This window comes from Lytechinus variegatus, chromosome 6 (genome assembly GCF_018143015.1).
Source record: "Lytechinus variegatus isolate NC3 chromosome 6, Lvar_3.0, whole genome shotgun sequence".
In the NCBI taxonomy this organism is placed as follows: Eukaryota; Metazoa; Echinodermata; class Echinoidea; order Temnopleuroida; family Toxopneustidae; genus Lytechinus; species Lytechinus variegatus.
This window is the reverse complement of record NC_054745.1, coordinates 20,145,977-20,170,879: the sequence shown is the minus strand read 5'-3', so window position 1 is coordinate 20,170,879 and position 24,903 is coordinate 20,145,977. Positions and strand designations below refer to the sequence as shown.

Below are 24,903 nucleotides of genomic sequence, written 5' to 3'. Positions count from 1 at the left end.
CCTTAAAATCTCTCCGAATTGGTATTCTGAGAACAATTTTATCTTCATTTTATCTTTGTAAGACACACCTACTTTTTAATCAATATCCAATTAGAAACACCAATTGAAATCCATTCCACCAGGTGTGGCAAAGGGTTAAAACTGCGTCAATTTATTGATTTCAAATACGCTTGCACTATACGCTTGCGCTCTTTACAGAGATTTCTTTTTAAAAAAAGGACAATACTCTCATTTTTGTTTTCATAGTCTATATTGCATCTTTTCAAGCATCATTTCAAAGACAATATTAGTCAAGACAAGTCTTATGAAATACTTTCTGATTGTACAGGAATAATGTTAAGGTGTTATTCTCAAGAAATATATAATTTTTCTTCATTTTCATGTCAACATTTGGGGTTAATTTACCTCGAAATATTGGTGAAATCAACGTCGCAGAGATAAAATAGCCCCTACCCTCTTTTAAGTTTATTTCATTTTTTTTCCTTCAAAGTAACTTGGGCGCAAGCACATCATCTGCGTTAAAAAACCCAGATACGCGATGGGTATGTCTACGCAGGCATGTTGCATATCATCTATAGTTACGCAGAATAAAATTTAAAATTTTATCTGAGAGATAAAATATCTCAGAATGCCAATTTCATTTTAAGAGATAAAATTAAATATTTTAAAGATAAAATGACCTCAGAATACCGCCCAAGAGCATTGGCAAAATCTGATAGGATATTTCTGATGATCAGTTGACAATTGCACAATATTGAAAGCTTGAAATAATGTATTGAAAACTGGAAATAAATTGCGCATGGCATTGTAGGTATATAGGGACATTCCCTCTGAGCAATCGGGGCTAAAACATGACCGTCTTTGGTCGAAAGAGAGCCCAGTGATCGATTGGTCTCCATCATAGGCCAAAAAGAGCTTGTGTAACCAATACGGAGTGCCAGCGTGTTCCACAGAGATTATTTCTGATAATGATGATGAATTTTTCCCATAATGCACTGCAAATTTTTGTCAGTCCACTGCAACTGATAGATGGTGTACCGTATTGTGAATCCACCAAATACTCTGACTTTACAATGTCTTACTTATAGGAGTGGCAAGGGAGATCACCTATAGACAACCTAACGGTGCCTACGCAGCATGGACTCATCGACCTGGAAGTACTTGGTAGGTAGAAGCTTTAAAAATTCATCACAATATTGGATGAAAATGAAAGAAAAAATAATCTGTTGGAGACAAATGTTTGGCTGGAATCTATGGGACATGTATGTGTTATAACAGCCTCCAATCAGTTAAGAATTTCTTGTCAAACTTTGAACTGTTCTCTTTGTCTTATCTTTGTAATATTTTTGTCATCCAGCAGGAGTAGGTTTGGATCCCAACGCAGCACTTGCGTTGTATTAAGCATTGTATAAGGTGCTATTACAGAGCTGTTGCATATTATTAATGGCACGGTCACGTTTCCCCTATGGCGGCTGTACGGCGAGTCAAAAACAGCAGTTCTAACAATTTTAGTAACAGCTACGCATAGGTGGTTTGAATGAAAATGAATAAAACAAGTATTTTTGATTCGCTGTAGGGAAAATGTGACTGCACCACAAGCCGGGATCAATAATAGTAAGGCCCGCTGGGAGAATAGTTTTCGCAACTGAATTGGTTTTCCCGAGTAAATAAACCATAATTATTATTAGGTGGTCTGTCTTTGACAGATCACCTCTTAATTTCGTCAGAATTTTCTTTTTATTTCTTTCTTTATTTATTTCTTTCTTTCTTTCTTTATTTTTACGGATTTTCTTGTCGCCAAGTTATCTCAAAATAGATTTGATCAATTTCATTGAATTTCATGTCATCTATAGGATCTGTCATGGACACGTCAAAATAAGCTTTTCAAGGTCATCACGTCATGATGACGTCATCTAGGCGCCATTTTGTAAAATCACATTATCAATCACATCTCCATTATCAATTATCAAAAATCAATCAAATTTACATCACATCAACTTCAGGTCAAGGGTCATTAGGTCATGTCATCAGAGGTCACCTGGAGGTCACGACGCGCGCGTACGCGCGCGTCAAAATTTAAAAATGCTCAAAATCACTTTTTGACTAAACGAGAGTACGTTTTAGGTCATTCTAAGCATTTCAAAAATTTGCGCGCGCGCACGCATGCGTGCGCGTTTCCGCGCGTAACGCCTAAACGCAACGCAAAATCACCGTTTTTTTTTACATCATTTCATTGATAATAAAATTCTGAACAATTTGATACCTTGATCAACCTTCTACGACCATTAATAACGAAATTAACACCCGTTAAAGTTTGCAGCACGTGTGCGCGCGAGCTCTCACTATAGGCCATATATGGGCAAAAACATGCCTATTGAAAATTCACTGTAGCTCTTTAAATAATCCGTTGACCCCCAATTTTTTTTCATATATCGATAGAGTATGAGTTGTAGATTTGATTTCATGTCATCAATGTCCCTAAATTATATCGTGACGTCATCAAAATGGCGCCTAAACTAAAAATTTCATTTTTTCAAAAATGACGTCATCAAATTTATGCAAATTTGGTTGTAACTTCTCGAATATAGATCGTTTTTCGCCCAGATTTCGATATGTTGTAGTTTAGAATGTACTCTTTCTCCTCAGTAAACATGATTATTCGTTTTGAGAAACGCATCATTGCGTAAAACAGCGATGAAAAGAGGCATGTCATTTTTCCTCATTTTGCGTGTAATCTCTATGGGACATGACTTTTTCTCAAAACCAGATTCGACATTCCTCTATTTCGTGAGCCATATCTCCATTTTTTCTTGTCAGTTTTCTTTAAGCTTTCAGTATGTTGTAGCTGAGATTCTAAGCTTTCGGAAGTGTGCCCTTTATTTTTTGATCAGATGCCGGGATCATGCGCGTATTTCACTTGCAAAATTGGACTTGTAATTCTCAAAATTGCTTACGTGTATTCTCTATGGGGAATATCGTGGCTTTGACTGCTTTCTAAAGGGCGCGGGTTCGAGTCCTGGGGTGAACAAGATGAATTTTTTTTTCACTTTTTTTTTCTTTTTGCCACTTCTTACATGATCCTTTATGATAATTAAATGGTATAAAAGTTTAAATTTAGCAAGATAAAACAGATTATAATTGCTTTTTTCATATCACATGTATTTTGCGTGTAATCTCTATGGGACATGACTTTTTCTCAAAACTAGATTCGACATTCCTCTATTTCGTGAGCCATATCTCTACTGTTTCTTGTCAGTTTTCCCTGAGCTTTTAGTATGTTGTAGCTGAGATTCTAAGCTTTCGGAAGTGTGCCCTCCATTTTTTGGTCAGATGCCGGGATCATGCCCGTATTTCGCTTGCAAAATTTGAATTGTAATTCTCAAACTTGCTTACGTGTATTCTCTATGGGGAATATCGTGGCTTTGACTGCTTTCTAAAGGGCGCGGGTTCGAGTCCTGGGGTGAACAAGATGAATTTTTTTTTTCACTTTTTTTTCTTTTTGCCGCTTCTTACATGATCCTTTATGATAATTTAAAGGTATAAAAGTTTAAATTTAGCAAGATAAAACAGATTATAATTACTTTTTTCATATCACATGTATTTTGCGTGTAATCTCTATGGGACATGACTTTTTCTCAAAACTAGATTCGACATTCCTCTATTTCGTGAGCTATATCTCCATTGTTTCTTGTCAGTTTTCCCTGAATTTTTAGTATGTTGTAGCCGAGATTCTAAGCTTTCGAAAATATGCCCTCCATTTTTTGATCAGATGCCGGGATCATGCCCGTATTTCGCTTACAAAATTGGAATTGTAATTCTCAAATTTGCTTACGTGTAATCTCTATGGGGAATATGCTAGCTCAATGGATAACGCATTTGACGTGTTCGTCCGTATTGCTGACGTGTAGGTCCGTGTTGCTGACGTGGTAGTCCGTGTAGCTGACGTGTAGGTCCGTGTTGCTGACGTATTGGTCCGTGTTGACGACGTGCTCTGCCGGCATGATCCGTGTAGATCCGTGTGAAGCTGCCGTGTTGATGCCGTGTTCACATTCATCTGGGGCAAAACTATCCCGGACCTCCCCGGATCATGCCGGCATTGCCGTGTTGATCCGTGAGGTATAATCATCTATCTTGTATGTATCTGTTTGAAGATGTATGTCTGACGATTGTCATCACCACATCAATAATCACATTTAGTAATGGTCAAAACTTATTCTTAGGATGTCTACGATCAAGATTATCAATGATATCTAAATGATTTATTTCATACATCAGCCGACACTGAATGACAAATCATGACAGACCACCTAATTCGTCCGCATGACGAATTAAATTCTAGTTATTATTTTTGTTGTTATTATTAGTTAGGCTCATATTGTTTCTTGTGTGGAGCGTTGTGGCCCAGTGGATTAGTCTCCGGACTTTGAAACAGAGGGTCGTGGGTTCAAATCCCAGCCATGGCATAGTTTCTTTCAGGAAGAAATTCATCCATATTGTGCTGCACTCAACCCAGGTGAGGTGAATGGGTACCTGGCAGGAATTTATTCCTTGAAATGGGTGTGTGCTGTAATCTTAGTAATTATGGCTGCCAAGCTACAGCTGGGGTAATAATACCCAAGTCCTTTGGAAGCGCATAGAGATATTATTCATAATGTGATATGTGCTATACAAGAATGGTAAATAATTTTTATATTCTTTATTAAATTACCTATTTTTGTCAGGTTGACAGCATTTGTTGTGAAGATCTTCAGTCAAGCAAAGCAGTTCAATGCTCTGAATGATGAGAGCCACGTAGAAGGCAGTGTAAACTGGCTAATAAATGAAAATCAGCAAGTTGGCGGTGAATTTCATGAAAATAACCATGTTATTCATCAGGAAATGATTGTAAGTATCTAAGAAATTGTAAATTGTGACATTAACAGTTGGGCCCGAATTCACAAAGGTGGTTTTGAAAACCCAGGGTTGAGTCCATGGTTTTATGCAGATTTCCTGTATGAATTACGATTAATTTAGCGTGTATCGGGCGCGTGTATAAAACATGTCCAATTATGATGCGCGTTTTTGTCAAAGTGCGCCAAATTGACGCCTGTTATTACCATGGTTAGATACGCTATTTTATTCATGAGTCCACTGTTTGAAGAGTGGACTCATGAATAAAATAGCGTTGATAACCACGGCAACAGGCGTCAATTTGGCGCACTGTGACAAAAGCGCGCATCAGGATTGGACATTTCTCATGCACGCGCCCGATACGCGCTAAATTAAGTGTAATTTATATAGGAAATCTGCATAAACCATGGACTCAACCATGGGTTTTCAAAACCACCTTTGTGAATTCGGGCCATGAAGTTTTGTCACTTTGCTCGTTTGACTCTCAGATCATTGTCATTTAATTGGTGTGTGTCCCACTGCTGCCACCATAAAGGCAATAATTAGAAGCAGTCATGGTTGTGAAGCAGAGGAGTAGTTTTGTGTTCAGGGGTGGGGGGGCACAACAATAGATGTCCCCCCCATTAACAAAGGATAATCCTCTACTCCCCTACCCATGGACGCAGTCATGTTATCGTGAGCTGTTTATTAACATCACAACCAAGAGGTCGAATATCCAAATATTGATATCACAAAATTTATGACACATCATAACGCACTCGCGCTGTCATTTATTTGTATTTCAGGGAGCTGTAAAGGGTGATACTTCCAGGACGGCATTCGTTCTCATCTCTCTTCTGGAGGGTAGGAACTTACTAGATAGCCTGAAGAATGAGGTAATGCTTTATCTAATATGCAAATACCTTTTTTGAAATGGATAAATCTATAAACTAATCAACCTCTTTGTAAATCCGACCCCCCATTTTCCTCCAATTTGCTTCATTTCATGGCAGTGATGTAGAGAGGCCAGTGCTTCTGGTTGAGGAGGTCACTTGAGAAAACCTTCCATACACTCTGTACACAAAATTTTGGTGGGGGGGGCAGGGGGGCTGTCAAATGCATTGCTGTACACATGCATGGCCAAATTATTTCCCAACACTCCCTAAATAAGTTTTTTCTCTCTGTGCAAAATACCCACTAAACAAGTTTTTCGCGGGCTTTATACACAATTTGGCCCCTAAACAAGTTATCGCCAGAATATGACCTCGGGGAAAAGGCTTGGGGAAAAAACATACCCTAAACGTATTTGACTAGTCTTTCAAAACCACCCTTTTCCTTGAAAATCTATGTTTTTTGTCTCACCTGCGAAGCAGAGTGAGACTATAGGCGCCGCTTTTCCGACGGCGGCGGCGTCAACATCAAATCTTAACCTGAGGTTAAGTTTTTGAAATGACGTCATAACTTAGAAAGTATATAGACCTAGTTAATAAAACTTGGCCATAAGGTTAATCAAGTATTACTGAACATCCTAGTAGAGTTTCATGTCACATGACCAAGGTCAAAGGTCATTTAGGGTCAATGAACTTAGACCATGTTGGAGGAATCAACATCGAAATCTTAACCTGAGGTTAAGTTTTTGAAATGACGTCATAACTTAGAAAGTATATAGACCTAGTTAATAAAACTTGGCCATAAGGTTAATCAAGTATTACTGAACATCCTAGTAGAGTTTCATGTCACATGACCAAGGTCAAAGGTCATTTAGGGTCAATGAACTTAGACCATGTTGGAGGAATCAACATCGAAATCTTAACCTGAGGTTAAGTTTTTGAAATGTCATCATAACTTAGAAAATATATGGACCTAATTCATGAAACTTGGACATAAGGTTAATCAATTATCACTAAACATCCTGCATGAGTTTCATGTCACATGACCAAGGTCAAAGGTCATTTAGGGTCAATGAACTTTGGCCGAATTGGGGATATCTGTTGAATTCCCATCATAACTGAACGTTTATGGATCTGATTCATGAAACTTGGACATAATAGTAATCAAGCATCACTGAACATTTTGTGCAAGTTTCAGGTCTCATGATTAAGGTCAAAGGTCATTTAGGGTCAATGAACTTTGGCCGAATTGGGGGTATCTGTTGAATTACCATCATAACTTTGAAAGTTTATTGGTCTAGTTCATTAAACTTGGACATTAGAGTAATCAAGTATCATTGAACATCCTGTGCGAGTTTCAGGTCACATGATCAAGGTCAAAGGTCATGTAAGGTCAATGAACTTTGGCCATGTTGGGGTTTTTGTTGAATAACCATCATATCTCTGTAAGTTTATTGGTCTAGTTCATAAAAAGTGGACATAAGAGTAACTATGTATCACTGAACATCTTGTGCGAGTTAGAGTAGTATTCAAAGTCAGCACTGCTGCTATATTGAACCGCGTGATGCAGGTGAGACGGCCAGAGGCATTCCACTTGTTAAGTTCCCAAGACCCCATACTTTACCCTTTTAGTCAGTTCCTTAGACCCCCATTTCAGGGTTTCATGAGGCACATCCCCCCCCCCCCTTTGGGTATGACATGGGGCCAGAATTACATGCAAAAATTGGTTTGAAAATGTTGAAATTGTGGGATATGACCATTTGTCCAGGGAATTCTTCATGAATTGTACTTCAAAAAGTCATTCTACTTTACATGTATGTACAATTGTCAAATTATAACTCATTTCAAGTAAAAGTTGGCAAAGTAACCTTTAACGGTACTTTGCGCGCCGTGATCACTTGTGCATTAAGAATTCAGTGGTTTTTTTAGTGAGGGAGACTGCTTTTTGAGGCATTTTGAATGAATTGCCTAATTTTTTTCATTTTGACATCATGGCCCGTATTCTGATAGCAGGTTTAACTTAAACTCAAGTTTAAAGTTGTGGTTTAAGTATGGATAGCCAGTTGTTACATAAATCACCAACGGTAGAGATGTCATATTTCACCTTATTTGGCTATATTCATAATTGTCTAGGAAGTATAAATAGATTATTGTCTTCACCATCAATGAATCGGGAAAGAGCACAGTAAACATAAGAAACGTTCAACTTAATAAAAAAATATTGATACCTTTGGCTTCCCATACTTATACCACAACTTTTAACCTGATTTTAAGTTAAACCTGACTTCAGAATACGGGCCAATGGTTCTTTGCATGTTTTCTTTCTTTACAGACGTGCATGTCATATTGATATGTTTATCATTGAACAGTCATGAAGTGCACTCCCGTACATTCTTCTTATTCCATCTTCCTTACAGAAAATCAATAATTCCATTTCTTTGGCGATTCAATTCCTCCATAACCAACTTGAAAATGGATTACCAAGGATGTACGACAAGGCTATCGTCACATATGCCTTGGCAATGGCTAAAAGTACAAGGGCTAGAGATCTGAATAATGATCTATGGTCTCATAAAGAAGAGGATGGTAAGTAGACCAAATGAAAATTAGACCAAGTGGGTATTAGACCAAATGAAAATGAGACTAAATGGTATACATTCATTTGGTCTTCCAGCAGTTGGACTATATGTACATGTATTTTTAAGCCTAACACTTCATTGTTCTATCATTTGGTCTACGTGTAATACTCAATTAATCAAATTGTCATTTGGTCTAATACACTTAGTCTAATTTTCATTTGGTCTAATTGCTCCACTTGGTCTAATGAACTTAGTCTAACTTTCATTTGGTCTAATTGCTCCACTTGGTCTAATAATCGGTTTGTAGCACTGGCAGTTTCGACCCTCAAGTAATATTTGAAATACATATACTGTCCAAAATGAATGTTGAGATTTTCATTGGGTTTTGAAAAAGCATCTTTCTTAGCTTCAAAATGATACATGTTTTGTCACGATTGTTCTGCAACCGTAAGTATTTGATCGAATGGAGAAAAAATTCAGCGAGAGCTTCCAAAAATAAGGAGAAAACAAGGTTTGAAGTTCGGGGGTCACCCAGGAATGGGATATGTGCATTGTGCAGTCTCTGTGAACACTTTTTTCAAATAACTCATGAATCTTGTCTGTTATTAAACTTTACAACTTCAAATTTTTACAAGTACTATGAAGGAGAAGAATTAAACTTTCAGAAAAGCTAATTTTTTAAATTTGTACTGTTTGAAGATAAAATTATTGTTTCAGCTATCTAATGAGAACCTTCCTTTGTGACTTATGTTGCTTTTGGGATGGCTGGTCACTTTCATACTGTTTTGGTTATAGACCAGTGATAGCCAGGGGCGTCGATCAATTTTTCAGATTGGGGGGCAAAATCATGAATCAACATTCCAAAGGTGCTCGATCACACAAAACAAACAAACTCACCCGCACACACCCCACACACATAGGCCTATATTATATATGCATATATATATATATATATATGACTCATGCTAAGAAAGAGACATATATCTCACCAACAGATTAATGCGAGCACGAGCTGAAATTTTTTCATAAACTGACATGAAAACAGGAAAAAGGTACAGATAATGTGAGTACCGAGAGTGAGCTGAAATTTCGTTATATTCTGACCTGAAAGCTTGATATTAAGCATTTTTGGTGCCAATGATAAAGATCTAGAATAACAATAGATGCGAACGCGAAGCGCGAGCTGAAAATTTTGATATTTCGATATGAAAAAATGAGTGTAATGGACGCTTTTAATAAAGAACAAGGTATATATTCAACAAAAGATTATTGCAAATCGAAGTGGGAGTTCTTTTTAGGTTTAGAACTGAAAACGGGACATTCTATTCACCTATTTCATCATGATAAGTATGGGTCTTTGCTACAGAAATGATGCGAGCACGAAGCAGGAGCTGAAAATTTTTATATTCCAATCTGAAAAGTGGACATTTTGAGCACGATTCTAAATAGAACTAGTTGTTATCTCGATCTCGCTTGCGGATTTCCATGTTACATTACAATCTTATTTTATTTTTAGTTGAACATGCGGAATTATTTGGGGGGGCAAAATGACATGTTTGCCCACCCAATAATTTCATTGGTGGGGCGATCGCCCCCCCTGCCCCTCCAGGATTGACGCCTCTGTTGATAGCTGTACGTATAATTGTATCCCCCGAACAGAGTTCGGAGGATACTATGGATTTGGCCTCGTCGCGCTGCCGCTTCTGCCGCAGAGATTTACTTGTGAGCGCTCCATCAGCTGCATTTCTCCGATTGTCTTCAAATTTAGCATGAAGGTTGAGTATGGGATAGCAAAGAAGCCTATCGCTTTTGGTGTGGGTGGAGGTCACATGGTAAGGTCAAAGGTCATTTTCAGGTCAACATTAAAGTTTACATGCAAGACTCTCTTATGACACCTAACTCTGCAGCAGTAAGTCACTTTTCAACCAAACTTGGCTGGTAGATGGATTTGGGGGACCTGCATGCTAGGAACATTGTCTCCATGATAATTGAATTTTTTTGTCAAATTTATGTGTGAGCTCTATATTTCACAATGACGGATGACGCGGGGGATTTGGAGATACATGTGCTCGGCTGCACGACCAGTCGAGCATCACTAGTTATAAGGCCATTTTACCATTATTTAACCTGCAGAATCCTATGATACAATGTATTTAAAAACAATGTAATCTACTTCTGTGATGTGGTATTCACAGTACATTACATGTGTGTATCTTTCATGGGCAATAGTTGGTATGCTATGCGGCTAATTTGCTTATAGTATGCCATATGTATGTGGTGATTATGTGATTCTTGTTAAACTCGCTTTGTGACGCTACATATTGGGGGTGTTTCAGAGATAAGTGGTAGTTATAAAATGCACACTCACACTTGATTTGTGACACACAATCATTTGATAAACATACAATACATGCGTCCTCTTAGCACGATTTAACCAACGCGATGTTGCCTTTTATAACACCCATATAAAGTGGGATCTTAATTAGGTTCAAGTCTAAGACTTAAATCTTCATGAAAACAACTACTGTACCTTGTCACTAGATTTCACAAACCGTTGTTATTATTTCACTTTGAATGTTCAGATACTGGTGCGGTCTTCTTCCCCTTGGATCCATCCCGCTATGATTATATTGGTAACCGTCCAATGTGGCAGCGGATACCGACCTCCTCCATCGATGTGGAGACCGCTGGGTACGCTTTGCTAGCCCAGCTTGCCTTGCACCAATACCAGAACGCTGGCCGGGTAGCCCTTTGGCTCAGTAAGCAGCAGGATTACGGTGGCGGATTTGTCTCTACTCAGGTGACATGATAACAATAATAATAACAATATTGATGATAATAATAACTGGATTTTTAAAGCACTTTTTGCTTGAGGGTACAACGCGCTGCTCTTATTACCCCGGCTTTAGCTGCGCTGCCCGTATAGGCGCTCAAGCATTCAAGGGATTTCTTCCTACTGGGTACTCATTCACCCCACCTGATTTGAGTGCAGCACAATAACGGTAAATTTCTTACTGAAGGAAAACGCGCAATGACTGGGAATCGAACCCACGTCCCTCTGATTGAAAGACGATAGTCAAAACCACTAGACCTTGATGCCCCCACATGTATATCATAAAGTTGAGAATGTGCCTTTTCAAGCTCACAATGGTCTAGTGGTTATGACTCTCATTTTTCAATCTGAGGGACGTGGGTTCTATTCCCAGTCATTACCCGGTAGGAAGAAATTCCTTGAATGATTTTAGTGCCTAATTTCATGTATGGCAGCACAGCTAAAGCAGTGGTAATAGGTGCTTTGTATCTTCAGGCAAAAACTGCTTCATAAATCCAGCTATGAGTTATTATTATCATATAATGTATTAACCCTTTGAACCCTAAATCATTAGGGGCGGTGGTGACCTTGACCCTGAATTATTTGCACATATTGACCACATTCACAAATTCCCATGATATGAGACCCAACAGCATCTTCCCCCCGCTAGTACCCGGACCGAGCTGACTGGAGTTGTTTACCTTCCCGTAGACCTAGTCTTCAAACAGAAATATCAACTTTAGTGTCTGTTTTGGGCTCAAAATCACTGTTTTTACCAAAGTCAAATATATATGTTGCTTCCCCATAGTAAGCACGTGACTCACCGCGTATTACACAGTGTGTTACCGCACATACGACACGAGCAACCACAAAAAAATGGCATATTTTGGCCATTTTTTATGCCGAAGCCTTCAGAAACGATTGCTGCTCTTGTCTAAAATTATTGACTAAATATTCCTACACGTTTTGCTACGTACACGTACTAGAGAGATGACGTCATCGTAAAAGATCACGTGACATTTGAAGTCACATGGCTGTAGGCCGGAATACCATCGGGTCAAAAGGGTTAAAATTGGTCAACAATAACCCATTCAAGTACTTGATGTGAATGTATACATGTATATGTGAGTAGAAATGCTTCTCTGCTGCTTCTTGTTCAATTTCAGTTCAGTTTTTTGTCTTGTAGTGATCTTTATTATTCATTAAAATGAATTTCATATATACATAATTAAGGAAATATAAAACAAAATGATAATTGCAGCAGTGCAATACCGTACACAAATTAAATTACAGTGTAATAAACATAGCAGGCAAATTGTAGAGACATAATCCGAAATCATACAAAAATAACATTTCAACAACTAATCTATGCAGCTAAAGCAAATAATAATGATAAAAAAGACGTAACTACGCAAATTGAACGAATGAATGTATATTGAGCATTCTCCCGCCCCATACCCCCCCTCCCATCAGCCAAGCTGAACAAACACACACACCAACAACAACAAACAAGAGAAATAGACGGAGGAAGAAAAGAAAAAAAAGAAGACATACACATAAAGGAGAGAGAAAAAAAAAACAAGCAAAACAAAAGACAGGAACAATTAACAAAAGAGAGAGAAAAAAAATGTACCAATGACAGTTTGCTTTATATGATAGCACTAGGTGGGCATTATAACCTTCAACACAGAAACTCATTAAATGTGCTAATTTAAGCACATTTTTAAAAATTCACAAAAATAGGATTCTTCTCCTTTATTTATTGTTTTATTACATCTCATAGCTCTGCATGGGACACACTAAACTTCTGCACAGATTTTAGATTTTGCTTGGAAAATCATAATTAATGCGAAATTCTATTCAAACATTCTATGGGGAAAAATTATTTATGCTGATTAATGCAAAATTTATCATAAAAAAACATGGGAAAAACTTTTTCCTATATTTTGAACAAAATCATGTATATTATCCAGTAACATGGGTTAGGAGATCTGTGGATGTAATTGACCTTGTACTTGACCGTTCTATTTAACCTTGGTACTTGACCTTGCAATTGACCTTGTATTGTTCTTGATGGCATACAGGATAGAGTTGTTGCTCTTCAAGCACTAGCCAAGTATGCTTTAACATCTCTAGTTCAGTACATTTGGCTCTGTATTTGACCTTGTATTTGACTTTGTAACTGACCTTGTGATTGACCTTGTATTATTCTTTATGGCTTGCAGGATACAGTTGTGGCTCTACAGGCGCTAGCCAAGTATGCTGAGCGTCCTCAGTTCAGTAACATAAACATGGACTGCACTCTATCAACAGGAGGGGATATTCTTAAGAGACATATGATTGAAAATCACAACGCTAAAATACAAGAAGAAGTCACGGTAAGCAGTACGTAGCAAGTAACACAAAGCTTACCAATCATAGAATATCTTTAGGGCTTATACTTTTTAGCAGGCTAAAATTGTCAAAAGAGATTGTGGATATGCTAAAAAGGTTATAGAGTTTGCATGATGGATAAAACTTGCATTGGATGGGTTTGTTAAAGCCTGTGATCGTGCCTATTTACAGCAATATAGTTAAGTGCCCCCCCCCTCCCTCATGGATATCACTGCCACCTCCTTTCCATCGACCGATCACTTCATACTTGGTTGTTATTGTTTGTATGTTCTTCTCTATATCTCAGGTCTCTCAGTCTATCGGACATGACTTACAAATCAATTCAGTTGGAGAAGGAGTTGCTCTGGCAAATGTAAGATTTTCATTTTATTTTTGCTCTATCTACATCAAATCCTTGTTATAGTTAGCCTATTTTCGGTTTTGGTAAGTCCCCTGAAAAGTATGTGTCATGATGCCTGTTTCCCCGACCCATTGTGTTGTGAAGGTTATAAACTCAGAATATGTTTCTATTAGATGAATTCATCGGTTTTACTTCAGAATTTATTTGACCGGGCACCCGGTCAAAATAGACCATGTGTGATTTGGGAGTTAAAGGTTAAGTAAGTTTTCACATGGCTATTTTGAGTAAAAATAAAAACATTAACATGAGAGGGTATTACATTTAAATTTAGATCATTATGGACGGAAAAAATGCCATATTTGACTACTACGCTATTGTAATATTGTATTGTCTGATGCTACTGGGGGTATAGTTCCCATAAATCTTTTAGACAGACATTAAAGGACAAGTTAAGTTTTGATAAATACATATTTGTGGAGAAATATTGAATGAGCGTGATGTTGAAAATGTAAAAAAAAATTGGATGTGAAATTAGAAATTTTGTGATATTTGAAAGTTTGGCTTATGAAAAAAAATAAAACACTGAAATACAAAAGTAAGAGCCAATGATAGATAGATAGATAGATAAATGGTTTATTTGATAAAACTCATACATCATGGCTGCCAAGCCGAAGTGTGATGCATTTACATATAAATTAAAATAAATTAATACATTAAAAATGGAATACATATCATTGAAATGGAATACATATCATTGAAATTGATAATATTAAGTGCAAGTATTGTTGAATATAAATACCTAATAGTATGATTAAAATACAAATTCATTAATAATTTCAAAGGTAACTATAATCGTTGATCCATCAATAATTGGAATTGGATAATTGTGAACTAGAAGAAATTGAATTGAAACTGATTTAAACTGGAGGTTAATTGATAAATAATGTATAATATAAACATTGATTTTGAAAAGCAGTTAATTGAATGTATAGAACAAAATGCGAAATAGCGACAATAATGAAATAATATTACCTAGGAATGATTTCAATGAGAAGTTGAGAAACTATTGTATACAGAATTAGTAGTCACTCCAATCTCTGATGCTGGTATCAAGATAGTCTTTTTAATAATTAATAGGAAGAAAGAGAAAAGAGATCCACTTTAGATTTATACTACTTTGGGCTTTCATAAGAAGAGTTACTCTTGATTGTATACAATTTCTCTTAGCTTCAACTGTTTCAAATAAACTCAAACACATTGATTACAACTTTGATAGATTGGGTATACAAAATTACTAGTCACTCCAATCTCTGATGCTGGTATCAAGAATTTGAAAGTGATACTGAAAAAAAATGTGCACCCGGGTTGGTTGATCAAAAGGATGTTTTACCCCAATACCTTCAAAATGTCTAAAGTAAGAAAAATGCTTGTCAAGAAAAGAAAACTAAGATGTTTCAAGTTTATGCTGGCCATGAATGAAAGTTAACTGAAAAGAGAATCCGCTAATGCAAGTATTCCATCTTCGTCGTCTTTTAAGAAAGGTTCTTTACTTTCTGCAAGGGATACCATCCCTCAGTTTACATTAACGAGATGTGAAGCTTGCTGTGATTACAATGTATGTATCAGAATGAAGGTTATCCAAATCTGAAAATATGTGTACAAAACAAATGGAGAGTTGTCCACAAAATCAGCCATTTTGGAGCACGTTTGGCCATTTGAGGATCCACATAATAAGTACAAAAAAACTTTTTAATCGTCCATAACTTGCTTATTTCATGACCGGGTTTGATGCAACTTTTTTAAATTGTTCCTCTCATTTTACTCTTTCCAATAAGATTGCTTCTCTTCTTGGGTTTTGGTTTCCTTTAAGAACAACTTTACACATTGAGAGAACATGTTCACACGTGATGATATCCACAGCATTTGTATTGCGCCATAGAACATTCATAGGCGCAGTGCTAAGGGTGTGTTCAAATATGAATCATGTTTGAAAACTCAATTCCAAAATACCACACTCAAACACAGTCAGCGGTGCAACGTTCAGTGGAGAAAATGTAAAGCTGTTTATACATGAATGTTGAATTTTCCGCTTTCGTTAGCACAGCTTTAGTGTTCAGTTTACCAAAGGTCAGTTCTGGCACCTATTTGTGTCTAGGCTTCCACTACAAGAGCAAATTCAAAGACGTTTCAACAAGCAATTGTGTTCAATGTCTCATTCGTGATGCTCAAGGTCGTAAATTTGAGCTGATCGTGTTTACAAACTCATCTTTTTCTATGTTTAACCCTATATAGCCCAGGCTATTTTGAAATTGCATAGGCCGGGGGGGGCCTATTAGGCCCCCCTCAGATCTCGGCCGTTTATCGACAGATTGCGACCAAATTTGGTGTGTGGGTGTCTCATTATGTATTTTACAAGAATGTGTTGTCAAATTTGTGATATTTATTATCATTTTTTATTTATCTAATTAATTATGCAAATATTCACAGTTTCTCAAGGAATTTTCATTTTTTTGTATTTTCCCCCCATTTTTTGAGAAAATGCAATGGAATCAAGCATGTTAGTAGCCAGTCATGTAATCTAAAAGACAGCTCCCTCAACTGTATTGAAATTGTATAATTTTTAGATTATAATAGTAATTAATTATGCGCATATGAATTTCACTTATTAATCACCACGTCTGGGCATAAAATTTTTTTTTCTAGTTTTGTACTGAAGAAAGGTGATATTTACTTTATATTTTGACATTATATCATCAAAAAGTGAAAATACTTATGCAAATTAGAGATAAATGAATATTCATTAGCAGCCAGAAAGTTGAATGTTTCAAATTAATTTATTAGATGTGACTTATGATTCAGCAAACTCAAGAGCAATCATGAATGGCATGTATATCTGGTTTTTGTAACTACTGATAACAAATCATAAATGTATGCAAATCATTTGCATAATTGTTTACAGGTCACATAGTATTTCATAAAGTGTCATGAATATTAATTAGGGCAAAGTATACAAAATTTCGCACCTTGCACCTTTTAGGCTATTTTGTTGGATAATATTCTTGTTTCCTTCCGTGTTTCCAAATCTTATGTATTTCTTTGTTTTTAAGTTATTATGTATTTCTTTGTTTTGAAATCTCTATTTTTTATTGTTTTCCAAATCTAGAATAGTTGGTGATAGCCCAAAAGAAAGTTATGTGAGAAAAAACAGAAAAAACATTCATCTGACAACACTTCTTGTAAAACCCATACATTGTACACACAAAAGTTGATGGAAATTGCCATTTTCGGTGACATTGGTCACGAATATGTGCTATATCTCCGCAAGTGTACCACTGATTTTCGCAAACAGGGTCTCAAAATGTGCGGGAGATGTTAAAGAAAAAAGTAATGAAATTTCAGCATATTATTTTGCATTTAGAAATTATCGCGAAAAATGTAGAGGGGGGGCCTTTTAGGCCCCCCCCCCGGGCTATATAGGGTTAAATTTTCCTCCAAATCGTGATTTAAAAGAAGTTTGCTTTTACGATCTAGAATAGTGGACAATGAACACACCCTTTGTTTCTCATTATATCTGTGTTTTGTAATTATGTTTTCATTCATGAACCATGTTGCTGTTTAAATTTGGAAACCGACATTGCAACCCTGGGTCAGTTACCAAAGGATTATTATATAGCACAGGATTGGGTCACTGACAGTGCGCAAGGTCATTGGTAACTCACAAACAATTTTATAAAACGCACCAGGGATGAAGTGGTATCAATGAGTGCTGCATTCTGTCCGGGACGTAGTTTAGGCCGGTACTTCTGAGTTGCAAGGCCGCTGGAAAACAACCTATCATTGACTTTGTACACGTAACCCGGCCCAAAGGCCAAGGCCGGCAAAATGTGACCTTTTGGCCGGCCTCGACTACATCCCTGTCAGTCAGCTTTATATCTCTGCTTCCTTTTAAGGTGGAACTGCGATACAACACTGAAGAATCTGATCTGGACACCTGCCCATTCCATCTCAACATCACTGCTGTTGAAATACCATCTCAGGCCAATAATGGACAAAATCTAGAAGGACTTCGAATAACAGTATGCACAAGGTGGGTTGTCTGTGCTTGAAGCGAAGTTTCAACTTTGGTATATCCTGAAAGAATTGAATGTTGCCCATCCTGTGCAGTATAAGATTGTGTGAGTTTGTATATGGAAGCATAGGTAGGATGTGAAAGATGTGATATAAGATTGTTTCAGTGAAACATGTAACATAGTAACCGCCCAAGATGAACACTAAATGTGGCCTTTATAGACTAGTGGCTGCTACAGATGGTTTCTATACACGCAACCTGCATGGGTGGCAATTTTAGTGGTTTTCAGTGAGGGGAACACCCATATGAGTACATGCATTCATAATTGTAAACCCCTCAAAAAAAGTTTTGCAACTCAGTTTTGGGGATGATATCTTTTTGGTTAATGAAGTGTAAAAGATGAAACTGGTATCATTGGAAAGCTGAATTATTCTTCTTTACAATGACATGCCATTTGCTGTGATTATGTAATCATGAAATATGCAACCACCCTGAACATCGAGAAAAGTCAGAATTGAAATGTTGCAAAATGCATTGATTTCTAACAAGAGTCTCCATTTCTATAGAATTTCTACCATGCAGGCGACAGTGAATGCACTCGGTCCATCCTCGAAACAATTGGAAATTCGCTATTGCAAACGACGCATTTTGCAACATTTCATGTCTAACATTGCTGCGTATTATCATGTCTGTGTATTTCATGATAACACTAGCATTACAAATGACTCATGATTGTAAAGAAGAATAATCATGCTTCCTAAAGATATCACTTTTACACATGATGATGGCACATTAAGAAATTTATTAGCACTCAAACTTGCAGTTTGAGTTGCAGAACTCAAACGTGACATGGCAACGAATTTTGCAACATTTCATTTTTTACATTGCTGCATATTTATCATGTCTGTGTATTTCATGATAACACTAGCATTACAAATGATACATGATCGTAAAGAGGAATAATCATACTTTCCAATGATACCACTTTTACATATGATGATGGCACACTAAGAAATTTATAAGCTCTCAAACTTGAGTTGCGGAACTTTTTTTGAGGGGTTTATGATTGCAGGTTTACCAGTGAAGGGAACATCCATATGAATATGCATTCATGATTGTATGATTGCACTATTGATTGCAGGTTTGCTGGTGAAGGGAACACCCATATGAGTAAGCATTCATGATTGTATGAATGCACTTTTGATTGCAGGTTGACCAGTGAAGGGAACACCCATATCATTACTCAAATCATAACTGTATGATTAACTATTGATTGCAGGTTTACCCCTATGAGTGAGCATTCGTGACTGTATGATTGCACTATTGATTGCAGGTTTACCAGTGAAGGGAACACCCATATGAGTTAGCATTCATGATTGTACTATTGATTGCCGGTTTGCTGGTGAAGGGAACACTCATATGAATATGCATTCATAATTGTATGATTGATTGCCAGTTTGCTGGTGAAGGGAACACCCATATGAGTAAGCATCCATGATTGTATGATTGCACTTTTGATTGCAGGTTTACCAGTTAAGGGAGCACCCATATCATTATTCAAATCATTACTGTATGATTAACTATTGATTGCAGGTTTACCCCTATGAGTGAGCATTCATGATTGTATGATTGCACTATTGATTGCAGGTTTACCAGTGAAGGGAACATCTATATGAATAGGCATTCATACATGTAATTGTATGACTGCACTATTGATTGCAGGTTTGCTGGTGAAGGGAACATCCATATGAATATGCATTCATACATGTAATTGTATGATTGCACTATTGATTGCAGGTTTGCTGGTGAAGGGAACATCCATATGAATATGCATTCATACATGTAATTGTATAATTGCACTATTGATTGTAGGTTTGCTGGTGAAGGAAACATCCATATGAATATGCATTCATACATGTAATTGTATGATTGCACTATTGATTGCAGGTTTGCTGGTGAAGGGAACACCCATATGAGTAAGCATTCATGATTGTATGATTGCACTATTGATTGCCGGTTTGCTGGTAAAGAGAATGCCCATATGCGTATGCATTCATGATTGTATAACTGCACTGATGTTTTCAGGTTTGCCAGTGAAGGGAACACCCATATGAATATTCATGTCATAACTATATGATTGCACTATTGATCGCAGGTTTACCGGTGAAGGGAACACCCATATGAGTATTCTTGATGTAGGATTATACTCAGGATTCAAGGCTGTTGAAGACACTAAATTAGGATTGACAGGACTCAAAGAGGTACCCAATACACACCATTATACCATTATTTACCAAGTTCTGTAATTCCAATGTTCTTTGTACACGATTGGCCTGGTTTCGGGAGGCAATTAATAGCCTGATACATGTAGCAATGTGTATTTGGAGCAGAGAATCTCCAGGTTTCTGCAAAGTTAAAAAGCAGGGGAAAAATCACGAGTCCCGGGTCCCGTAACACAAAGGTTAGCAATGATCGTAGACCATTTTTTCTACGATTGATTGCATAGACTAAAATGTACAATCAGTCGTGAAAATCAAGCATACGATTAATCGCTAACCTTAGTGTTACGGGACCCTGGAGAATTGCAAAACTCATAGAATTTCAAGGAAAACTCGTTTTTGAGGCCCAGGGAAAATAAACTTCAAGGAAAAAATGTGAAAGATCATCAAACTAAAAGCTACATGTAGATTCATTACAAGTAAACTGTGTTTTTGGCATGTATTTGTCTCGTATTGTCTCCATGAAAGCTTTACGTTTCGGTATGATTTTTACTATTCACAATTGTTTTATCATGATTTATATATGTCACTGAAGAGCAAAGAATAGTATTTAGAACTGAAGAAAATATTCTATATTCTAGCAAACAAAACGTAAGGTCTCTAATGTAGCACCACATCGAAGTCTCCAACTTCTTATTTTAGGAATATTTCAGACCAGGATATACTGGATTCTCCCCCCCCCCCCAGATTGCAGCCACTGATTGCGTGATTGCCGCAAAATCTTGCACACGTGTAGAGCCAGATGTAAACTGAAAGATTGTAAAGTAAAATTTTCCAAAAATTTCTTTAGATTTTTTTATTAATTAATTATGCAAATAAGCTTATGAAATTTGCCCTAAATTTGTTTTTTGTAGATGTTTTGGCCTTTAACTCCCTTTATATAGCTAGAAGAATGCTAATTCTTGGTGAGATTATCGATTTCTACATTTCTAACACATACATATGTATAGACAAAAATTTGCCAAAATATAACTAATTTCTTATGTATTTTATTGGGTTTTTTTAAAGTTCTTATGCATTTCTTTGTTTTTTATTGTTTTTTCCAATGATCTTTGTCGGGGACCCTTTTGCGATCATAAATATAAAGTAAATCCATTAAAACATCAGAAGTAAAAATAATAATACATTTATGACTTTTTGGTTGAAAAACACAATTTGCATTGACTTCGTACACTGAATCACGTTTTTTTTAGCCATTTTGGGTCTGACATGCACTTACAAAACGTTGTGTAATTTCGAAATAGCTTACCCGAGGGTTGGAAATTTAGTCTCAAAAGATCTACAAGGCTTGAAAGTAAAAAGTCAGCAAGCGGCGCATTTGAAAAATTTTGCGGGGCAGTGTAACAATGAAATTTGTCAAGGGAGGGGGGTCAAATTGACCCCCCCTCATCAGATAAGGGTTCATGTGGCCTGGTTTCTGCCTCTACATGTATGTGCTACTCATTATATTCATTGCCAAGAAGCAAAACAAGTACTTTACTCCTCAAAATACAGAATTTCCATTGCAGTTTTTGAGCCTACACAAAATAATCTGTAACTTTGCAACCCTGCACCCGGGCCTCTCTGATTTGGTCTTAAAATTTACAAGAAATTTGAAAGAAAAAAAGGGCAGAAACGTTGTGGCGAAATCACTTTACACTTTGGAATTATTGGGTAAATTGTCAAAGGCAAGGGGGGGGCTTCCAACCTTAAAATATTTTTGATCTAGCTCACTTTAATCTTTTAACAAAATTAATGTTTTTCTTTTTTTATGTAGTTGATAAATGGCAGTGACTCGATTTCTTCATATGAAGCCAGCCAACGGTCGGTCATCTTCTATTTAGATCAGGTACAGTAATAGTGATGATAATAATAAAAATGATACTTATAATAATAGTAGGTTTGGTTTTATGATGCGGCAAATCCACTCTTTGGAGTGGCCAAGGTGCAAGGGAAAAAATGAGACAGTGAGTGGGAGACAGTAGATTAAAGGATGAGAGTTGCTGCTACCCTGTTTGGTGTTCAGTGATTCAAGGGATAGAGCTAATGGAACTGCACAGTGGCTGCCGGGCCTACAATCAATAGGGCACAAACAAGTTTAGAAGTATTTTATTTCAGATTTCATTTCGGACAATGAAATAAGGAATATCATTTTTATGCCCCCGCAGACGAAGTCCGGAGGGGGTATGTAGCGTTGCCCCTGTCTGTCCGTCCGTTCCCCCCGCTTGGTTTCCATGCAATAACTCGAAAAATATTTTAATGGATTTAAAAAAAATTTGGTGTGTAGGTAGATGATGACACCAAAAGACAGGTAAGTTTGAATTCAGAGTGCGCAGGTCAAAGGTCACGGCTCATTATATATGCGAGTTGGTTCAATCATAGTGAATTAATTTTTGATAGCATTCAGCGGGGGCATCTGTGTCATTTGGATACGTCAAATTTGGAGGGTTTTTTTTTTCAATTTCATTTTCAATTTGTTGTTTCTTAGCACTACAAGGTCCAGTAAAGCAAAGGTCAGCGATTAATAAATTGTAAACTTTAATTTTGCAAATGATTATACATTGTAGTCAATGCAATCAATCATGAAAAATTGCTCTCTAATTATAGCCTAGGTTGTGCTACAATATCACACATAGTTACACTAGTTTACATCTGTAGAACATCTGATACAATTGCCGTATGAGGTACATCTATAAATTAAGCTGTTGGAGATTGAGCCTGCATATATGCGGGCTAGAGTCTATGGGACACATGTGTTATTGCAGAATCATTCATTTTTGGAACAGGTTGAAAACCCCTAGCGTGAAGTCAGTTTGGGTTGGTTCATTCATTTAAAGGGGAAGTTCACCCTGAAGAAAACTCTTTAGTAAAAATAGCAGAAAAAATAGTAAAAAATATTGGTGAAGGTTTGAGGAAAATCTGTTAAAGAGTAAGAAAGTTATTAGAGTTCAAAGTTTTGGATTTGTGACGTCATAAACGAGCAGTTGCCCCATGTGTTATGTAATATAAAATGCATGAATTTCAAATTTGTATGGTTCCTGATGACTTAAAGAGAAATTCCAGTATAGTTGCAGTTAACACTGATTTCATGAGAAATTCTGTAAAACAAGGCTTAATTGCCAGTATATCATCGAGGATCTAGATCTGGTACAGTTACATTAACTGGACTTTGTGAAATCTTGAAATCTACGCTGAAAAATGTTCACACCGAAAATCCCCAACACAGATAAGCGCACGTGGGACAAAGTATAATTATTGCTTAGGGCGTCGGGCCCGACGCCCTACCCGAAAGGTCCCGAATCCCGTGCTTATTTGCTGATTTCTCAGCAATTACACAATTTCTTCCAGAATCCTTTGGCACATGCGTTTTATTTATACAAACAGACACTTTAGTGGTCATTTCATTGGATTCTGTACGAACTCATTTTGATATCGTTACCAAAACTAGCATTTACCTTTAATTTTGGTTTGTATTCATGATCGGGTGTGAAATGATTTGTCTATTGATATACAAAAGGTAAAGTGAAAACCATTTTCAATTTTCTGAGAAAATGACATTTCATTGATTTTTTACCATTCGCTATGTAGGAATGCTGCTCGCATATGACGTCACAAATCAAATAATTGAAATTCTAATAACTTTTTAATTATTTGATGAATTTTTCTCAAACCTACGGCAATATTTTTAAAAATGTTTTTCTGATTTTTTTACAATAAACTTTTTTCAGGTTGAACTTTCCCTCTAAGTATAATACTAATATATGTAAGGGTGGACTAGTCTGTGTGTGTGTTATGTTTAATGGGCTTTTGGAGAAAAATAGCTTTGTGTCATCCATTCAAGTCTACTTGTACTTGTGCTGATCATGTATTTAAATATGTGTCCATACATGTATATTCATATTATTATCACTGTTATGTCTTTGGTTTGTGTCTATTATTTTAACTTATTATTATTATAGTATTATGAACTGTTCTTATTAGCTATCAATATTGTTGTTTAGATTATGATATTCGTTATTATAAGATGGCTAAATAATTTGCAGCTTGCTGATTGGTCAAAGCGTACCACGTGATCATTCGCGAAAAGTGTCTATCCCTGCACGCCCGTGCAAATTTCGCGCACCCAAATTGTCTAACCCACGGTAAGTGCAATTTCAAAATTTTTGATATTTGATTTAGATCTATTTCATTATTTCTTTCTCATATAAGGTGCTTAAAATTGCGATCGAAATTACTTAGCCATCTTATAAAAGGAATAACGCATTTTACCCGTCGTTTTTCAGCGATATGCAGTGCACTCGAGGTTTCTTCTTCGCATGCACACTCCACACTCGCCTCCGGCTCGTGTGGAGTGCGCATGCTCAGAAGAAACCTCTCGTGCACTGCATATTCGCTAAACAACTCCGCGGAATGCGTTATTCCTATATTATCATTGTAATTATCTGTTATTTGTTTTTTGTAACCTAGATTCCAAAGACAAGTGACCTATGCTTCACATTTTATGCTGAAGCTGACGTGGTTGTTGGCAATGTACAAGCGGCCGCTGTTCATGTGTACGACTACTACGATCCCGGTCAGTACCTTTTACATTTGACCTTTCACCCCCTAACCCTTGATACTGTAGCTGCCCAGATTGAAATTTACAATTTTAAATCAAATGTTTACAAAGCACGACTTGATTTTGAAAGGGGT

The 24,903-nt window shown here is 36.8% G+C and overlaps 1 protein-coding gene across 1 annotated transcript in view; it reads left to right on the top strand.

Annotated features, from left to right (window-relative positions):
* LOC121417165 (complement C3-like) overlaps window positions 1-24,903 on the top strand; it is a 110,779-nt gene that overhangs the window by 72,558 nt on the left and 13,318 nt on the right. Inside the window, exons 25-35 of the mRNA XM_041610757.1 lie at window positions 1,089-1,164; window positions 4,722-4,884; window positions 5,676-5,765; window positions 8,177-8,345; window positions 10,921-11,138; window positions 13,376-13,528; window positions 13,831-13,896; window positions 17,835-17,971; window positions 20,109-20,214; window positions 21,989-22,060; window positions 24,679-24,784. Coding sequence (XP_041466691.1) covers window positions 1,089-1,164; window positions 4,722-4,884; window positions 5,676-5,765; window positions 8,177-8,345; window positions 10,921-11,138; window positions 13,376-13,528; window positions 13,831-13,896; window positions 17,835-17,971; window positions 20,109-20,214; window positions 21,989-22,060; window positions 24,679-24,784 — 1,356 coding nt within the window. The remainder of the gene's footprint in view (window positions 1-1,088; window positions 1,165-4,721; window positions 4,885-5,675; window positions 5,766-8,176; window positions 8,346-10,920; window positions 11,139-13,375; window positions 13,529-13,830; window positions 13,897-17,834; window positions 17,972-20,108; window positions 20,215-21,988; window positions 22,061-24,678; window positions 24,785-24,903) is intronic.